General features: G+C 35.9%; 2 protein-coding genes across 3 annotated transcripts; one reads left to right on the top strand and one right to left on the bottom strand.

Moving 5' to 3' along the window:
- The first annotated feature begins 453 nt into the window (after positions 1-453).
- On the top strand, positions 454-1,676 carry LOC6053603 (ribosomal RNA-processing protein 8). Its single transcript, XM_001869626.2, has 3 exons — positions 454-604; positions 664-1,157; positions 1,214-1,676. The coding sequence occupies exons 1-3, from the start codon at positions 515-517 to the stop codon at positions 1,662-1,664; spliced, it is 1,035 nt and encodes a 344-aa protein (XP_001869661.2). The 5' UTR covers positions 454-514; the 3' UTR covers positions 1,665-1,676.
- A 1,976-nt stretch (positions 1,677-3,652) lies between these two features.
- LOC6053602 (acetyl-CoA acetyltransferase, mitochondrial) lies at positions 3,653-5,728 on the bottom strand. Of its 2 annotated transcripts, XM_001869625.2 has the most exons (3): positions 5,560-5,728; positions 4,162-5,369; positions 3,653-3,950 (listed from the first exon to the last, which is right to left on the bottom strand). In XM_001869625.2, the coding sequence occupies exons 1-3, from the start codon at positions 5,578-5,580 to the stop codon at positions 3,659-3,661; spliced, it is 1,521 nt and encodes a 506-aa protein (XP_001869660.2). In that variant the 5' UTR covers positions 5,581-5,728; the 3' UTR covers positions 3,653-3,658. The 2 variants fall into 2 exon arrangements, with proteins under 2 accessions (XP_001869660.2, XP_038112501.1); XM_038256573.1 differs by lacking the exon at positions 3,653-3,950 and having other exon boundaries at positions 4,009-5,369.
- Positions 5,729-17,200: the final 11,472 nt, after the last annotated feature.

Below are 17,200 nucleotides of genomic sequence, written 5' to 3'. Positions count from 1 at the left end.
GAAATGCTTTAATTAATTCTACTCTACTCATACAAGCATGGTAACAATATGATCGGTATAGATAAACAGAATGTACTCATTATGTACTTATTTCGCTTAAAATTACAAAAAAGAGCACAGTTTGTTAGTTTACTGTATCTTTGAACAAAACTTTTTGCAAAAAATGATTCTAAACGCATAGGAGTGCATTTTAGACTGATTTCAGCTGGTTGCACTCAAAAGCCACTGAGGTTTTTGAACAAAACATGTTTTACCCCCTTTTTACCGATGCTAAATGGAGGAAACAAAAACTTTGAAAAGATTTGCATAAGTCTTATCATTTGCCGAATAAAAACAGTCTACCTGTAAACTGTGGAAAGTGCAGAATCCATCTCCAAACATTTTGACAGCTCGACCGCGCGTGCTAATGTTTATGTTTTGATCACATTCGTCTGTTTTGTTCGTTGCAGTCCGGTGTGCGGAGCACGTTGTTGTTTTCTACGTAAGATTCGTTTTGAATAAAGTTTAAATAAAAATGGATAAAATCTTCACCGAACACGAATGGGAAGATGACGATACAGGTGGAGGTGCTGGAGCAACAAATTTCAGCTTCGTCAAGACGAAGGTAAGTTATTTTTCGCTTGTTTTAATCCTGATTTCTGATTCAAAATATTTATGAGTTAGCCCCCCAAAAAAGACCGCAAGAAACAGAAGAAAACCGAACAATCGGTAGAGTCTTCCGAGCCGGGACGATTCGTACGAGCTCCGGCGGCAACTGAAGAAACGGAAGTGCCGTCCAAGAAGTCCCGCAAACGAGCTGCTGCCGAATCGACACAAGAACATCACTGCAAAAACCAGAATGGCAAGCTCATGAAGTCCAAGGAAGGTCAACCAAACCAGGTTGAGTCTCAGAAAGTCCCTGCCAAAAATGGTACTAGAAAACAGAACGGTTCCGTCGTACCCCCCACGGACTTTCGGAGCAAACTGGTCGAAAGTTTGAAGGGCTCACGGTTTCGATTCCTGAACGAGCAACTCTACAAAACGACCGGCGAGGAGGCGAAGAAGCTCTTCCATCAGGATCCGGCCGCGTTCCAGGCGTACCACGAAGGCTACCGGCACCAGATCGTTCAGTGGTCCATTAACCCGCTGGACCGGATCGTCAAGAGTATCAAGAAGTTGTAGGTTTAGATCTCAATTTTAGTATAATTGATTTTACAAAGCTTTTCTTTTTCAGACCGGAAAACTACATCGTGGCGGACTTTGGCTGCGGCGAGGCTCGCCTCGCGGAATCTGTCCCCCACAAGGTGTACTCGCTGGATTTGGTGGCCGCGAACGACAGCGTGATTGCGTGCGACATGGCAAACACCCCGCTCGAGACGAACTCGATCAACGTGGTCGTGTTTTGCCTGTCGCTGATGGGAACCAATTTGAGGGACTTTTTGCTGGAGGCGAACCGAATCATGAAGACTGGGGCTCTTCTGAAGATTGCCGAGGTGTCGTCTCGGTTCGATGACGTCAAAGAGTTTGTGGACAACGTGCAAAAGTGTGGCTTTCTGGTCGAGAACAAGGATCTGAACCATAAGCTGTTCTACTTCTTCCACTTCAAGAAGGTTCGTACGGTGGACAAGTCGTCGTTCAAAGGTAAGCACTTTAGTTTGAAGCCTTGTTTGTACAAGAAGCGATGATTTCTGAGAGGAAGGTGGTTTAATAAACTGCAGTTGTTGAAATTGTCACTTTGTAGTGCTTTGTGAGAAATTCCTGAAAATGCAAAAAAAAGTGAAAGAGATTAGTTTAACAACATAGGCATGACAACCATGGTTATCAAACAAAGAGTCTTTGAAATGTCGACTTTTGATATCACAAACAACTAACTATCATTCTTGTAATTTCCAATGTGGTCCTTGGTCTGTTCATAGCTGTATTCCAAGCAAAGCAACGACATCTCAACGTGGCCGGAAGCGGCATTTAGGAACCAATCTATTTCAGGTGGACCTAGACAAGATGATCTCGTTCCTGAAATGTGGGCAAGCAGTCAAATCATTGAAGAACATTGTTTTGAAGATACATTATTAAAACATCTATCTGGAAGAGGCTTTCGAAACGAGGTTGACCGACGAGAAAGCAGTGAATCCTCTGAACTCCACTGAAATGTGAGTGAAACGAGCATGGTATCTGGCCTGATTAATGAACCAAAGGATAATCTACAGCAAAAGGCAATTTTTAAAGGACAAACCATTGCACTTCGGATCTAAATCATTGTTAAAACATTATAGGGACACCTGAAATAAGTTTTGAAGTCTTAAAATCGGGTTGGTTTCCTCAAGTGAGAGAAACCGCGTATCTAAACGGAAGAACAAGCTTCTTGAAACCCCATCTAATTTGTTAGAAGCTGAAAATGAGACGAAAATGTGAGCGGCCGTGGCTGACTGGTTACGGTGTTCACTTTCTAAGCGAATGGTCCTGGGTTCGATTCCCATCTGCTCCCAACGAGAAAGTATAGGAAATATTAATCTTGAAACTCTGAACATGAACGAAAAATCAAAGTCGCCCGAGTCGGGGTTCGATCCCCCGTCCTTTGGATTGGCAAGCAAAAATGCTAACCACTACGCCATCACAGCTTGGTGAGCGATGACTGGAATCAGGAATACTGTTACTATCAACTATATACGCGCTGGGTCCTTGTCCATTTGACAAGGGTTCGGAAGTTCTAAATAACGTTTGAACCCGATTGGTGCAAACGTTCTTCAGGGCGGGGCTTGTCGATAAAGCTGAAGTACCTCGCGCTCGGCTAGCCAGCGTAGAAATGGGTCACCGAAGCTCGGCAGAGCTAACACCTTCCAAATGCCTATACGAGTTATTTGCATGTATAGAATGAAGATCTAAAAATACATGGAAACAACTCAATTTGTAAGAAGCGACCGCGTGGTCCCGTTTGGTTGGTTGCACACACACACACACACACAGCTGAAAATGAGACGAAAATGAGAAAATGAGACGAAAAGCCAAAACTCCGACTTCGGCTTCTGGAGTTCTACTTAATCCGACTCTGACTTTTTAGAATTCGCTTACTCCCGCTCCAGGTCCTCTAAAGAACCCGACTCCAGCGACTTCGGATTCTACTCTATTAACAAACCTCTGTGAATTTTGGTTCTAGTTACAATCGTTTGGTTCGAGTCAAAAGTGAACAGGAAAATATAAATAAGCACAATTTAACTTAAACCTTTTGGTGCTTTCCCAACCGTTTATGTTAATGCGAAAAAAGGTAAGTAATTATGCCGTAATAAAACCGGAATGGCGTTGAACATCGTAAAACAAATTGTGCTTTCTATTCACTTAAAGTTCACGTCGGTGTTAGGGAAATGCATACACTCAACCCCCGGTGGTTGGTCACTTTTTCGTTTGTCACTTTTTAGTTTGTACCTAGTTGGTTGGTCAAAGTCAAACTAAAAAGTGACTAACTGTCACTTTTTACACGGCGCTCACGTACACTATCAAAACAAACGTTTGGTAGTGTATGTGAACTCTGTGTAAAAGGGGTGTCAAACTAAAAAGTGACCCCGTTCGTTGGTGTAAAGTTGGTGTAAAACCATCGGGGTTTGAGTGTATTTTGATTTGAAATACAATGTACTTTAAAATTATTGCATTATTTCAATAGTAAAAAAACAGTCTCTGGTTAGTTTTATTTCTCCTCCAACTCCTCCAATCTCCTCTCCAACAGTCCTCGATTCAACCGGTGCATGCACAGAAACTGCCCGTTCAGGTACAACACCGGAATGTCGTACCGGTACAGCCGCAGATACCGGACGTTCTCCTTGCGCGTAATGTCCACCTTCTCCAGCCGGTACCGTCCGGCGTAGTGCGCCTCCAGCTCCTCTACCAGATCATCACAGAGCGAGCACTGATCGTGGGTGAACAGGGTCAGCGTTGGGATGGCTCGGTTCGTTTCCGGATCCAGGGGAGATGTATTCGCCCTGAAATTTGATGGTTTTGGTGGTTTGAGAAAGGGGGGGAAGAAGAAAAAGACGTGTGTTATTGTTTAAAAATAGTTTATTCTTGCGTTGCGGTTACAAAAAAGGAGGTCTCTGATAACAATCTAATAAATGCACTTTTTAACGGTTCCCTGATTTCACTGTTTGACAGAAGTTGGAAGCACTCTCAGAATTTGCGAAACGAAAATCTTACAGCTTTTCAATGAGGATGGACGACGCGCCGCCGCCACCGTTGCAGATCGAGGCGCAGCCGATCTGGCCAACCTTCAGCGAGTGCGCCAGATGGGTGATCAGACGAGCGCCGGACATTCCGATGGGGTGTCCGATCGAGACGGCTCCACCGTGCACGTTGACCTTGGCCGGGTCGAGGTCCAGTTTGCGCTGGTTAGCCACAACCACAACGGAGAAGGCTTCGTTGATTTCCCACATGGCGACGTCTTCCTTGCGAACGCCGGTCTGGGCGAGGAGTTTCGGGATGGCCAGAGCCGGGGCGATCGGGAAGTCGATGGGGTCGGTTTCGGCGTCAGCAAAGCCGACGATTCGCGCCAGCGGCTTGCACTTGAACTTTTCCGCGGCTTCGGCCGTCATCAGGATTACGGCGGACGCTCCGTCGTTCAGGGTTGAAGCGTTGCCGGCGGTAACGGTTCCGTTCTCGCGCTGGAACACAGTCGCCAACTGTCCAAACTTGTCAAAGTTGACTCGCTTGAACTCTTCGTCCTCCTTGACAACAATGTCGGGCTTGCCGCGCTTTCCGGGAATCGTAACCGGAGTAAGTTCCGCGTCGAAGGCGTTGGCGGCCCAGGCCGCGGCACTTTTCTTGTAGCTGTTGACGGCGAACTCGTCCTGGTCCTGGCGCGTTATGCCCATCTTCTTGGCCGTGTTCTCCGCGCAGTTGCCCATATGAAACTTGTTGTACACATCAGTCAAACCGTCAAACACGATTCCGTCCTGCAGCTGAACTCCACCGTAAGGAGTAGATCCACGCTTCATGTAATACGGAACGTTCGACATCGACTCCATACCGCCGGCCAGCACGACATCCCCCTGTCCCAGCATCAACGTCTGCGCGCCCAACATCACCGACTTCATCCCAGACGAGCAGACCTTGTTGACCGTCGTACAGATCGTGCTCTTCGGCAACCCGGCAAAGATGACCGCCTGCCTAGCCGGAGCCTGGCCAAGTCCGGCCGCGCACACATTGCCAATGTACACCTCCTGAATGTCCCCACCGGCGATCCCAGCCTGCTTCACCGCACCCTGCACAGCAACAGCTCCCAGTTGGGTGGCCGACAGCGACGACAGCGAACTCTGGAAGCTTCCAATCGGAGTCCGGGTAGCGGCCACAATCACCACATCCTGCCGTTTGGTCGAGAATCGACGCACTCCCTGGGCGAGGACGGCCTTGAACAACGAGAAAGAGCAACAAACGATTACATAAACGCGCGGCTCAAATTATCATGCAAAAATATTTATATTCTTATTCCTCCTGCTAACGCAAAAGGTGCTCGAGGAAACCGGTCCTTGGTAACAAATCACATAACCAAAATCACAAATCGAGTGATGGTAAAAGTTACCAAGGGATAAAACTTACCTTGTTCAGTTTGAACAGCATTTTTGAGAGGGGTGAAGATGTGGTTGTAATGATAAGACTGGACCAAATTGGTGATTAAATTAGATAATTTAATCAACGGAGCAAATGCGGGACCGATGTGTGAAGCACGAGTCGTGGAAGAGACTGGTTGTGTGGGATAGTCGTCGACTGTTGGTACAGGCTGGATGGAAAGATAGACGGTGTAGTTATACTTGTAAGAATGGGGTTGTGAGTGTGTGTATCGCAACTGCAACGTCTATGTGTGATCGGTGGGATTCCTAAAGAATTTGAGGTTGATGGCAACAATTATCTTAAACTTAAACAATTTTAATCGAAATAACGATTTATTTGAATTTATCACGCGTTTTCCATTGAAACATAAACATACCTGATTACGACTCAGGTTCAAAGTTGCTTTCCAATCGAGCTTCAGTTGATGTCTAGTTAATGTTAATTCAAGGCTGTAGATGCCATGTAGAAAGCCATGATGTTAATTACATTTACCTCGTACGTTTGACAATCGAATAGAACTGTCTTCCTACGAGACCTGTTGCTTCACCATTATAGCTGCAACTTGACCTTTCAAGTCGCCAGAATATTGAACAAAGTTTTGGCGTTTTCTTGATCCTTTTCGCCGGGCATCAACGCTTAGCTAGCATTCACACTGCAGCCCTCTGATCCTGGTTGCTGGATGGAGCTCTTTGGAGTAGTTGTGCACTCGTATCGACTCATTCTTCTCACTTAAGAATGGATATGTTGCTGGCTTCGTTGTTACAATTTTAAATAAATTGTACGGTAACAGGAACCACAAAGAACTTTTGGATATTTTGCAGAACACCGGTTGTAATCCGTAATGAAGTGCTGCTTTATAGTGGTCTTCATAGTACACTGAAGCTTTCTCCATTCATTTACTTTTGAAAAGCAGAGAAGACAAACTCGGTAACGATTGGCGTCATGATCGCGCATAACTATTAGAAGCTTTACACTTAAATTTTTCAGAAAAGGAACGATAATGAGAACCAAAGCACGTGAAAACGACACATCAACAAAAAGCCTGCTAGAATCTGAACCGATATTCATTGACATCTCGACGCCATCGTGCAACTTGACCTTTCATGGTTTTGGAAACTTTGCATGCTGGTTTGTACGTTTTCAAAGTCTGCCGGGCTACAAAGCTTAGCTCGCATTCACACTGAAACCTTCTGATCCTGGTTGCTTGGGGGAGCCCTCTGGAGTAGTTGTGCACTTGTTATGTTGGTTATGCATCCGTAAATTGCAAGGTAACAGGAACCACATAGAACTTTTGGATATTTTTCAGAAACTCGTTGTAATCCGTAATGAAGTGCTGGTTTATGGTGGTCTTCATGGTACACGGAAGCTTTTTCCAAGTATTTGCTTTTGAAAAGCAGAGAAAACAAACTCGGTAACGATTGGCTTCATGATTGCGCATAACTATTAGAAGCTTTTTACTTAGATCCTTTAAAAGATGGAACGATAATGAGAACCAAAACACGTGAAATCAACACATCAACAAAAAAAACAAAAAGCCTACTAAGATCCGAACCGATATTCATTGACATTTCGACGCTGTCGTGCTTGCTTGTCGCACGTCGCTTTTTGACGTTCCGAGAAAAACGCGTTTTAATGTTTGACCTTCAATAAACAAAAACGAGTGCACGCAATGTAAACAATAACAAACGCGTTTTGTTTGGTTGACCATTCTGTGCATTGTCCTAAAGTTTGATTGAATTTGGTTGCTCGAGTCCCGAGTTATAATTACAAATGTTTACGGTAGTCGAGCTCGTACTTGTGTTAAACGCGTTCTAACCTGCTTCCTTTGCCTTTTGTCGCACTTACATCAATTCTCGGGGTGTGTCAAGATAGGATAAAATAGAAACTTCTTCCGTATGAAAAGTGACAAAACGCACGGATTTTTTTCGGTTTTTATTGGATATCGCATTGTGAGCTGCATAAAATGGCGCTCTTTTCTCAATTTAGCCTGCTCGTGCGACAAGTTAGCATGACAGCGACGATCTTTTGATATTGTCTCTCGACAAATTTGGTCAGTAAATTAGATTATTTAATTTTTGTCCTTTTTTTAATCATTGCATTATATATTGTCGCTTACGTCACATTGCCAGAATAGTTAGATACTTTTTAACTATTATTTCTTTATTATACATAACAAGCTCCTCCTGGCAAACTTCGTCCTGCCCTTTTTTGGTTTCCTGACGTTTCTTGCTTGTTTGCTAATTCAGCCTCCTGTGATCAAAATTTGATTTTAAGCAGGTTTACCCAAGCTTTACCCATACAATCTGCAGATTTTCCGGAATCGGTTCCAGAGTGGCCAAAGTGTCAATTAGTTAGCGTATAAACCTTCCTTGGGCTTTTACGAACCCAACGCAACAAAGAGCACCTCGATCCGACGCTCCGTATTGAACTGATTCGCGTTCGAACAAAACCGTCGATTTTTATATATATATATACAAGCTCTTCCCGGCAAACTTCGTCCTGCCCTTTTTTGGTTTCCTGACGTTTCTTGCTTGTTTGCTAATTCAGCCTCCTGTGATCTAAAGTTGAGTTTACGTAACGTTTCCCATACAATCCGCAGATTTTCCGGAATCGGTTCCAGAGTGGCCAAAGTTGTAACTTTTTGGCGTAAGAACCTTCCTTGGGCTTATACGAACCCAACCCAACAAAAAGCACCTCGATCCGACGCTCCGTGTTGAACTGATTCGCGTTCGAACAAAACCGTCGAAATTTTTTATATATATATATTAGGGTGGGTACGGATTTTGAACAATTCTCAGATCAAGTTCTGGTGTGGTTCCCCTTGTAGGGCATACCCATAGGGACTCTCACGCCAAATTTCAGCTCATTTGGTTGAAAACTGGCTTGTCTCAAGAGGGTTCAAGTTTACATGGAAATTACTATGGGAAATTTTGAATTTTCGTTCATTCGCTCCTACAGGCCTGGGGAAAACATGTAGAAACTTCTAGGATGGCCAGAAATGAGCGGAATCGTGTGGAGAACAACTTTCCCTAAGAGACCAGGTCGATTCGTTCAACCCCCATCGAGCTCAACGGCAATACATCCGGGGTTTTCGGAACCAACGGTTTTCACCAGAAAAGCATCAAATTTTCCTTAGCATGCTATGAATGCTTCATGAACACCGCGACGCCACATGTCAACCAGCTACCACGTGATTGTAAAATTTGCACCATAACAGTTTTTTTTCTTATTTGGAGGTTTAGAATACAGCTAAATAGTATCTGGATCACCATAAATGATAATTCTATAGTTCAAAAAGTAATAAAAAGTAATTTTTTATAGGCGATACCAGTCCACGTGGTAGCTGTTTGACATGTGGCGTCGCGGTGTTCATGAAGCATTCATAGCATGCTAAGGAAAATTTGATGCTTTTCACCGTTGGTTCCGAAAACCCCGGATGTATTGCCGTTGAGCTCGATGGGGTTGAACGAATCGACCTGGTCTCTTAGGGAAAGTTGTTCTCCAGACGACTCCGCTCATTTCTGGCCATCCTAGAAGTTTCTACATGTTTTCCCCCTGTAGGAGCGAATGAACGAAAATTCAAAATTTCCCATAGTAAATCCCATGTAAACTTGAACCCGCTTGAGACAAGCCAGTTTTCAACCAAATGAGCTGAAATTTGGCGTGAGAGTCCCTATGGGTATGCCCTACAAGGGGAACCACACCAGAACTTGATCTGAGAACTTTTCAAAATCCGTACCCACCCTAATATATATATATATATATATATATATATACAGGGTGTTTGGTTCATGGATGCGGATACTTGCTGGTCCCCTAGAGGGCCCCGAAACATGAAAAAAAGTCTTCTACGGCATGGTCGAATTCTCATCCTAAATCGAGTTAAATAGAATTTACTGTTTTGAGGAGTTTGTACACTAAAATCGATTTATCTCATGATTGTGATCACGAAAAGCTTCGCTTCTGAATTCATGCGAAAGCTGAGTAAATTTCACGATAAAAAATGATTTTGAAATTTTGTAAACTTTACTTAAGTCTGCCTACAGAGCCTTTACATTTTTTCTTGCCCTGGTGTTGTTAGTTTTTTGCATTTATTTTGCGTAAATGGCAGGTAAATGGTTTGTTTTATGTATCAAAACGATGCTCCTAGATCCCCTCTACAAATCTCTCTAAATAACCGTTTCCCGATTTCTTTTCCTAAAGCCGCTATTTTAATTTTATTGGTGAAAAAAATCGAAGCCAGAAAACCTGAAATGGTATCTTAATAAATCAAACCGACGCCTGTCAGAGCATCGCGCAAAGCATACTTGATCGACGCGCGCGGCCGCATGTTTGCTGGAAGGAGGGTGACAGTAAGAAAACAAACCACGTGTGCCCATTGCATTGTGGAAAAAGTTCGTTTCAGAATTGTTTTATTACCGGAGGTATTTTGTCTCGCGTTCTTTTGGCAAACAGGTAAAAACAAAAGTTAAGGGACGACTATTTAAAGGAAAGAAGGTGTTAGTTATTAAAATGAGTTAAGATGCAATAAGTGCGGCATATGGTCTCGTTGAAAGATTTCCACTGTTGTTCAGTGTGCTGATCGTTTGACCCACAATAAATAATTAAGCTGATTAAATCAAACATTTAAAACAAGCCCATTGACAATGCAAGTAAAAGTTTAGTTAGCAGGAAGAAGATACTTTGCTTTTTTAGAGTTCTACTTTTATTACATTACAAAAGGATAAGTTGAATTGTTTAAATCCAAGATGTATCTAAGTTATTTCTTGTGTACATAGGACAATAGCATACATTTCCATTAAGTACCAAATTTTGGCTTATTAACACCCTTTTGTTTATTTAAAACTTTTGAAAAGCGTTTTTGATTGAATAGCTCAATCAAGACCTAATTCGGAATGTAATCATAATTTGATAAAAATGTAAAATCATAAATTTCAAAATAATAGTGCATTAATTTGTTTTTAAAGAATTTAAGAATTTCCCTGGGCCTTGTAAAGTCAAGGGGCATGATTTGATCCTAGTGCATTAGTAAAAATTTGGGTATAAATTCTTTTTTATAAGCACTATGGACACCACCTCATGCTACGAGAACTCGCTTTGCCGCAGCCCCAGGGCTTAAGCGTTGACCGATAAGCTGTCTTCGTGAACTAGGTAGTTCTCCGATAGTGAAAATATCACAATTGCACAAGACACCGCTGCTTCTGTGACTTTTTCACTATCACAATGTGGAATTTAGGTTGGGACTTCAGGATAGTACAATTGATTTGTTGCTTAGGCTTAGCATTTAAAATAAATTGAAGAATTTAAGAATTTAAGAATTTAAGAATTTAAGAATTTAAGAATTTAAGAATTTAAGAATTTAAGAATTTAAGAATTTAAGAATTTAAGAATTTAAGAATTTAAATTTAAGAATTTAAGAATTTAAGAATTTAAGAATTTAAGAATTTAAGAATTTAAGAATTTAAGAATTTAAAATTTAAGAATTTAAATTTAAATTTAAGAATTTAAGAATTTAAGAATTTAAGAATTTAAGAATTTAAGAATTTAAGAATTTAAGAATTTAAGAATTTAAGAATTTAAATTTAAGAATTTAAGAATTTAAGAATTTAAGAATTTAAGAATTTAAGAATTTAAGAATTTAAAATTTAAGAATTTAAGAATTTAAGAATTTAAGAATTTAAGAATTTAAATTTAAGAATTTAAGAATTTAAGAATTTAAGAATTTAAGAATTTAAAATTTAAAATTTAAGAATTTAAGAATTTAAGAATTTAAGAATTTAAGAATTTAAATTTAAGAATTTAAGAATTTAAGAATTTAAGAATTTAAGAATTTAAGAATTTAAGAATTTAAGAATTTAAGAATTTAAGAATTTAAGAATTTAAAATTTAAATTTAAGAATTTAAGAATTTAAGAATTTAAGAATTTAAGAATTTAAGAATTTAAAATTTAAAATTTAAGAATTTAAGAATTTAAGAATTTAAGAATTTAAGAATTTAAATTTAAGAATTTAAATTTAAGAATTTAAGAATTTAAATTTAAGAATTTAAGAATTTAAATTTAAATTTAAGAATTTAAGAATTTAAGAATTTAAGAATTTAAAATTTAAGAATTTAAATTTAAGAATTTAAGAATTTAAGAATTTAAATTTAAGAATTTAAGAATTTAAGAATTTAGAATTTAAGAATTTAAGAATTTAAAATTTAAGAATTTAAAATTTAAAATTTAAGAATTTAAGAATTTAAGAATTTAAGAATTTAAGAATTTAAGAATTTAAAATTTAAGAATTTAAGAATTTAAGAATTTAAGAATTTAAGAATTTAAGAATTTAAAAATTTAAGAATTTAAAATTTAAATTTAAGAATTTAAGAATTTAAATTTAAGAATTTAAGAATTTAAGAATTTAAAATTTAAGAATTTAAGAATTTAAGAATTTAAGAATTTAAGAATTTAAGAATTTAAGAATTTAAGAATTTAAGAATTTAAGAATTTAAGAATTTAAGAATTTAAGAATTTAAGAATTTAAGAATTTAAGAATTTAAGAATTTAAGAATTTAAGAATTTAATCATTTAATCATTTAATCATTTAAGAATTTAATCATTTAATCATTTAAGAATTTAATCATTTAAGAATTTAATCATTTAATCATTTAAGAATTTAATCATTTAAGAATTTAATCATTTAATCATTTAATCATTTAATCGTTTAATCATTTAATCATTTAATCATTTAATCATTTAATCATTTAATCATTTAATCATTTAATCATTTAATCATTTAATCATTTAATCATTTAATCATTTAATCATTTAATCATTTAATCATTTAATCATTTAATCATTTAATCGTTTAATCATTTAATCGTTTAATCATTTAATCATTTAATCATTTAATCATTTAATCGTTTAATCATTTAATCATTTAATCATTTAATCATTTAATCATTTAATCATTTAATCATTTAATCATTTAATCATTTAATCATTTAATCATTTAATCATTTAATCATTTAATCATTTAATCATTTAATCATTTAATCATTTAATCATTTAATCATTTAATCATTTAATCATTTAATCATTTAATCATTTAATCATTTAATCATTTAATCATTTAATCATTTAATCATTTAATCATTTAATCATTTAATCATTTAATCATTTAATCATTTAATCATTTAATCATTTAATCATTTAATCATTTAATCATTTAATCATTTAATCATTTAATCATTTAATCATTTAATCATTTAATCATTTAATCATTTAATCATTTAATCATTTAATCATTTAATCATTTAATCATTTAATCATTTAATCATTTAATCATTTAATCATTTAATCATTTAATCATTTAATCATTTAATCATTTAATCATTTAATCATTTAATCATTTAATCATTTAATCATTTAATCATTTAATCATTTAATCATTTAATCATTTAATCATTTAATCATTTAATCATTTAATCATTTAATCATTTAATCATTTAATCATTTAATCATTTAATCATTTAATCATTTAATCATTTAATCATTTAATCATTTAATCACTTAATCGTTTAATCATTTAATCATTTAATCATTTAATCATTTAATCGTTTAATCATTTAATCATTTAATCATTTAATCATTTAATCATTTAATCATTTAATCATTTAATCATTTAATCATTTAATCATTTAATCATTTAATCATTTAATCATTTAATCATTTAATCATTTAATCATTTAATCATTTAATCATTTAATCATTTAATCATTTAATCATTTAATCATTTAATCATTTAATCATTTAATCATTTAATCATTTAATCATTTAATCATTTAATCATTTAATCATTTAATCATTTAATCATTTAATAATTTAATCATTTAATCATTTAATCATTTAATCATTTAATCATCTTTTTAGGTATCACGAATCCGAGGTACATTTTCAGTAACTCGTGACGGAGAGGCAACTATTTTTGTGAAATCATGATAAATTGTGATTTTTTTTTTGTAAAGTTGCGTATAGAAAAATGGCATGGGTTTTTATTTTCTGTTTTGATTATTTTTTTATTTTTATTATTATGATTTTTAACTTTAATCATTATTTTTTTGGAATAGACATTTTTTTGATTAACGAGTCAATTGATACTTTTATTAATTTGGTGAACTTGAATTCAGTTTCATTTTAATAACACTTATTTTTCAAACTTGTTATTTTCAGAAGTTTCATGAACTTCAAGGATTAGCCGTTCATCAATGACAAATGTATTCGATGTGGCGACGAATATCACTAAGAAAAACATGGAATCATCAGGTGGGAAGATTTTGCTGTTGCATGTGGAGCAATGTGATATCATTTCCGTCATCAGGGGTGACATTGGGTCTGGATGAAGAAATTGGATCATACAAAAATGCAGAAATTTGTATGACCCAATCTCACCCTCAGACCCAATCTCTAGCAGAGGTAAATAACACAGGAATACCAAATTTTGGTATTACTTGGAATACAAAATTGTTGGTATTCCCTCGCTCATGGAACATCAGATTTTGGTATTCCTGTGGTCTTTCACACACACGATTTCATGGTATTTTACCATCTATTACTGGGCTACCAAGGGCACATTTTGGTCGCTGTAATTTGCAAAAGTAATACAAAAATTTGGTATTTTCATGTCATTTTAGTGCAACAGTTGCAAACGGAAATGATATCAAATGCTCCACATGCAACAGCAAAATCTACTCGCCTGATGATTCCATGTTGTTCTCAGTGATATTCTTCGCCAAATCGAATACATTTGTCATTGATGAACGGATTATCCTTGAAGCTCTTGAAGCTTCTGAGAAATAACAAGATTGATTAATGAATGTTATTAAAATGAAATTGGATTCCAGTCACCAAAATTCAATAATAAAATCGATTGACTCGTTGATCAAAGTATTTTTATCCCGACTTAGATACATTTCAATGATTTCTATTTTGATAAATGGTTCAATCTTCAAAAATTCAAAATCATTTTTAACATTTTGGTTTTCAAGTCATGTTAGCGCACCTTTTAGACATTGTCAAAATTGATCAAAATTTTTCCATAGTTTCTGAAGAAATTGATAAAAATCTGTAATACCAAAATAATACCAAAATGTGGTATCCTGACTAAGAATTTTTTTTCACAATTTCAGGTCATTTCTTTAGGGGGTATTCTAACAATCTTTAAAATCAAGTTTGCAATTTTCGTTTTTTCGGTTTTCGATTTGAGACATCTTTTTAAAGCAAAATTAATGACCACATCAAAATTGGTCAACAATTTCTCATAGTTTCATAAGAAATTGATAAAATACGTAAATACCAAAATAATAACAAAATGTGGTTTTCGGTCATTGAAAAATTCTGCAATTTTGCAATGTTGTTGTTGTTGTTGTTGATTTTATTAGGGGAACTTTAACCCTATGGGTCATTCGCTCCCGTAATTTTGCAATATCAAAACAATACCTTAAATTGGTATGATACCAAATTGTGCTCTTGAATGAAAAATTTTCAGGAATACCAAAATTTGGTATTGATAACAGAGAAAGGTATAGTTAGGCATTTCCTTTTTTTATTTACCCATGCTCGGGATGTCACCCCAGATGACGGTAGTTGGTTTTTTTTTTGTGAATGTCTGCTCTGATATTCTTCAATGGAGTTCCCCTACAAGTAAACCGAGGAAGATTTACTTTTATTTACCAAAAACATTTCAAATCCACCTTTTGGATAACAATAGATTTTAGTGCAAGAATTTTTAATTCGATAAGAATTCATGCATGCTAGTTTATCATGAATAAATTAAATAAATAAACACTTCCTTAAATAACTAAATCAGTGTTTATTCTAGCAAAAGTTTTTCAGGTGTCTTAAGAAGTTTTGTTATTCTAAGCGTGCATTATTTTTTTTATGTACTTCAAAACGAATTGCAATGTTTGAAAATGATTGAAAATATCAATTCACGTTAATAAACAAAAATCCATCATGAAACGATTTTTAACATGTTATGATTAGAGCACAGAGGTAAGAAACTCTTTCTATTAAATTGGCTAATTTTACATTTTTATCAAATTATGATTACATTCCGAATTAGGTCTTGATTGAGCTATTCAATCAAAAACGCTTTTCAAAAGTTTTAAATAAACAAAAGGGTGTTAATAAGCCAAAATTTGGTACTTAATGGAAATGTATGCTATTGTCCTATGTACACAAGAAATAACTTAGATACATCTTGGATTTAAACAATTCAACTTATCCTTTTTGTAATGTAATAAAAAGTAGAACTCTAAAAAAGCAAAGTATCTTCTTCCTGCTAACTAAACTTTTACTTGCATTGTCAATGGGCTTGTTTTAAATGTTTGATTTAATCAGCTTAATTATTTATTGTGGGTCAAACGATCAGCACACTGAACAACAGTGGAAATCTTTCAACGAGACCATATGCCGCACTTATTGCATCTTAACTCATTTTAATAACTAACACCTTCTTTCCTTTAAATAGTCGTCCCTTAACTTTTGTTTTTACCTGTTTGCCAAAAGAACGCGAGACAAAATACCTCCGGTAATAAAACAATTCTGAAACGAACTTTTTTCCACAATGCAATGGGCACACGTGGTTTGTTTTCTTACTGTCACCCTCCTTCCAGCAAACATGCGGCCGCGCGCGCGTCGATCAAGTATGCTTTGCGCGATGCTCTGACAGGCGTCGGTTTGATTTATTAAGATACCATTTCAGGTTTTCTGGCTTCGATTTTTTTCACCAATAAAATTAAAATAGCGGCTTTAGGAAAAGAAATCGGGAAACGGTTATTTAGAGAGATTTGTAGAGGGGATCTAGGAGCATCGTTTTGATACATAAAACAAACCATTTACCTGCCATTTACGCAAAATAAATGCAAAAAACTAACAACACCAGGGCAAGAAAAAAATGTAAAGGCTCTGTAGGCAGACTTAAGTAAAGTTTACAAAATTTCAAAAATCATTTTTTATCGTGAAATTTACTCAGCTTTCGCATGAATTCAGAAGCGAAGCTTTTCGTGATCACAATCATGAGATAAATCGATTTTAGTGTACAAACTCCTCAAAACAGTAAATTCTATTTAACTCGATTTAGGGTGAGAATTCGACCATGCCGTAGAAGACTTTTTTTCATGTTTCGGGGTCCTCTAGGGGACCAGCAAGTATCCGCATCCATGAACCAAACACCCTGTATATAGATAAATATCTCACCATTTCAGAACATAATTCGAGTTTTTAGGAGGGTTAAAAAACAAAAATATTTTTTTTTCGAGTTTTTACCGATTTTGGATTTTAAAGCTTTCCCCTTTCAATATGAATTTCATGTCGACTTTGTCGTCTATGTTTATTTTCAAGAAATATAAATGTTTTTTTAGGCTTTATTTATAACAAAACGTATAAAATGTTATGATGTTTTTATTGGAATGTGTATTGACAAAATTTATAAATATATTATAATTAAATATTTTGAAACTCACATAACATCGACTATTCAGCAACATCGACTCACTCGTTTGACATCCCTGTCAAAAGAGGCCCCTGCTTTAGTCCGACACTTCTTCCCATCATCTGGCCGATTCAAGGTTGCACAACACATACAGT

Source organism: Culex quinquefasciatus, chromosome 2 (assembly GCF_015732765.1).
Source record: "Culex quinquefasciatus strain JHB chromosome 2, VPISU_Cqui_1.0_pri_paternal, whole genome shotgun sequence".
NCBI classification, from domain to species: Eukaryota; Metazoa; Arthropoda; class Insecta; order Diptera; family Culicidae; genus Culex; species Culex quinquefasciatus.
This window is presented reverse-complemented; position numbering and strand designations above follow the sequence as displayed.

Coding starts and splice junctions, on each gene's coding strand:
- LOC6053603 (XM_001869626.2), top strand. CDS start 515: ATGGATAAAATCTTCACCGAACACGAATGGGAAGATGACGATACAGGT. Junction 605..663: donor TCAGCTTCGTCAAGACGAAG/GTAAGTTATTTT, acceptor TTTATGAGTTAG/CCCCCCAAAAAAGACCGCAA. Junction 1,158..1,213: donor GTCAAGAGTATCAAGAAGTT/GTAGGTTTAGAT, acceptor TTTCTTTTTCAG/ACCGGAAAACTACATCGTGG.
- LOC6053602 (XM_001869625.2), bottom strand. CDS start 5,580: ATGCTGTTCAAACTGAACAAG. Junction 5,370..5,559: donor TGCTGTTCAAACTGAACAAG/GTAAGTTTTATC, acceptor TCGTTGTTCAAG/GCCGTCCTCGCCCAGGGAGT. Junction 3,951..4,161: donor TCCATCCTCATTGAAAAGCT/GTAAGATTTTCG, acceptor ATCAAATTTCAG/GGCGAATACATCTCCCCTGG.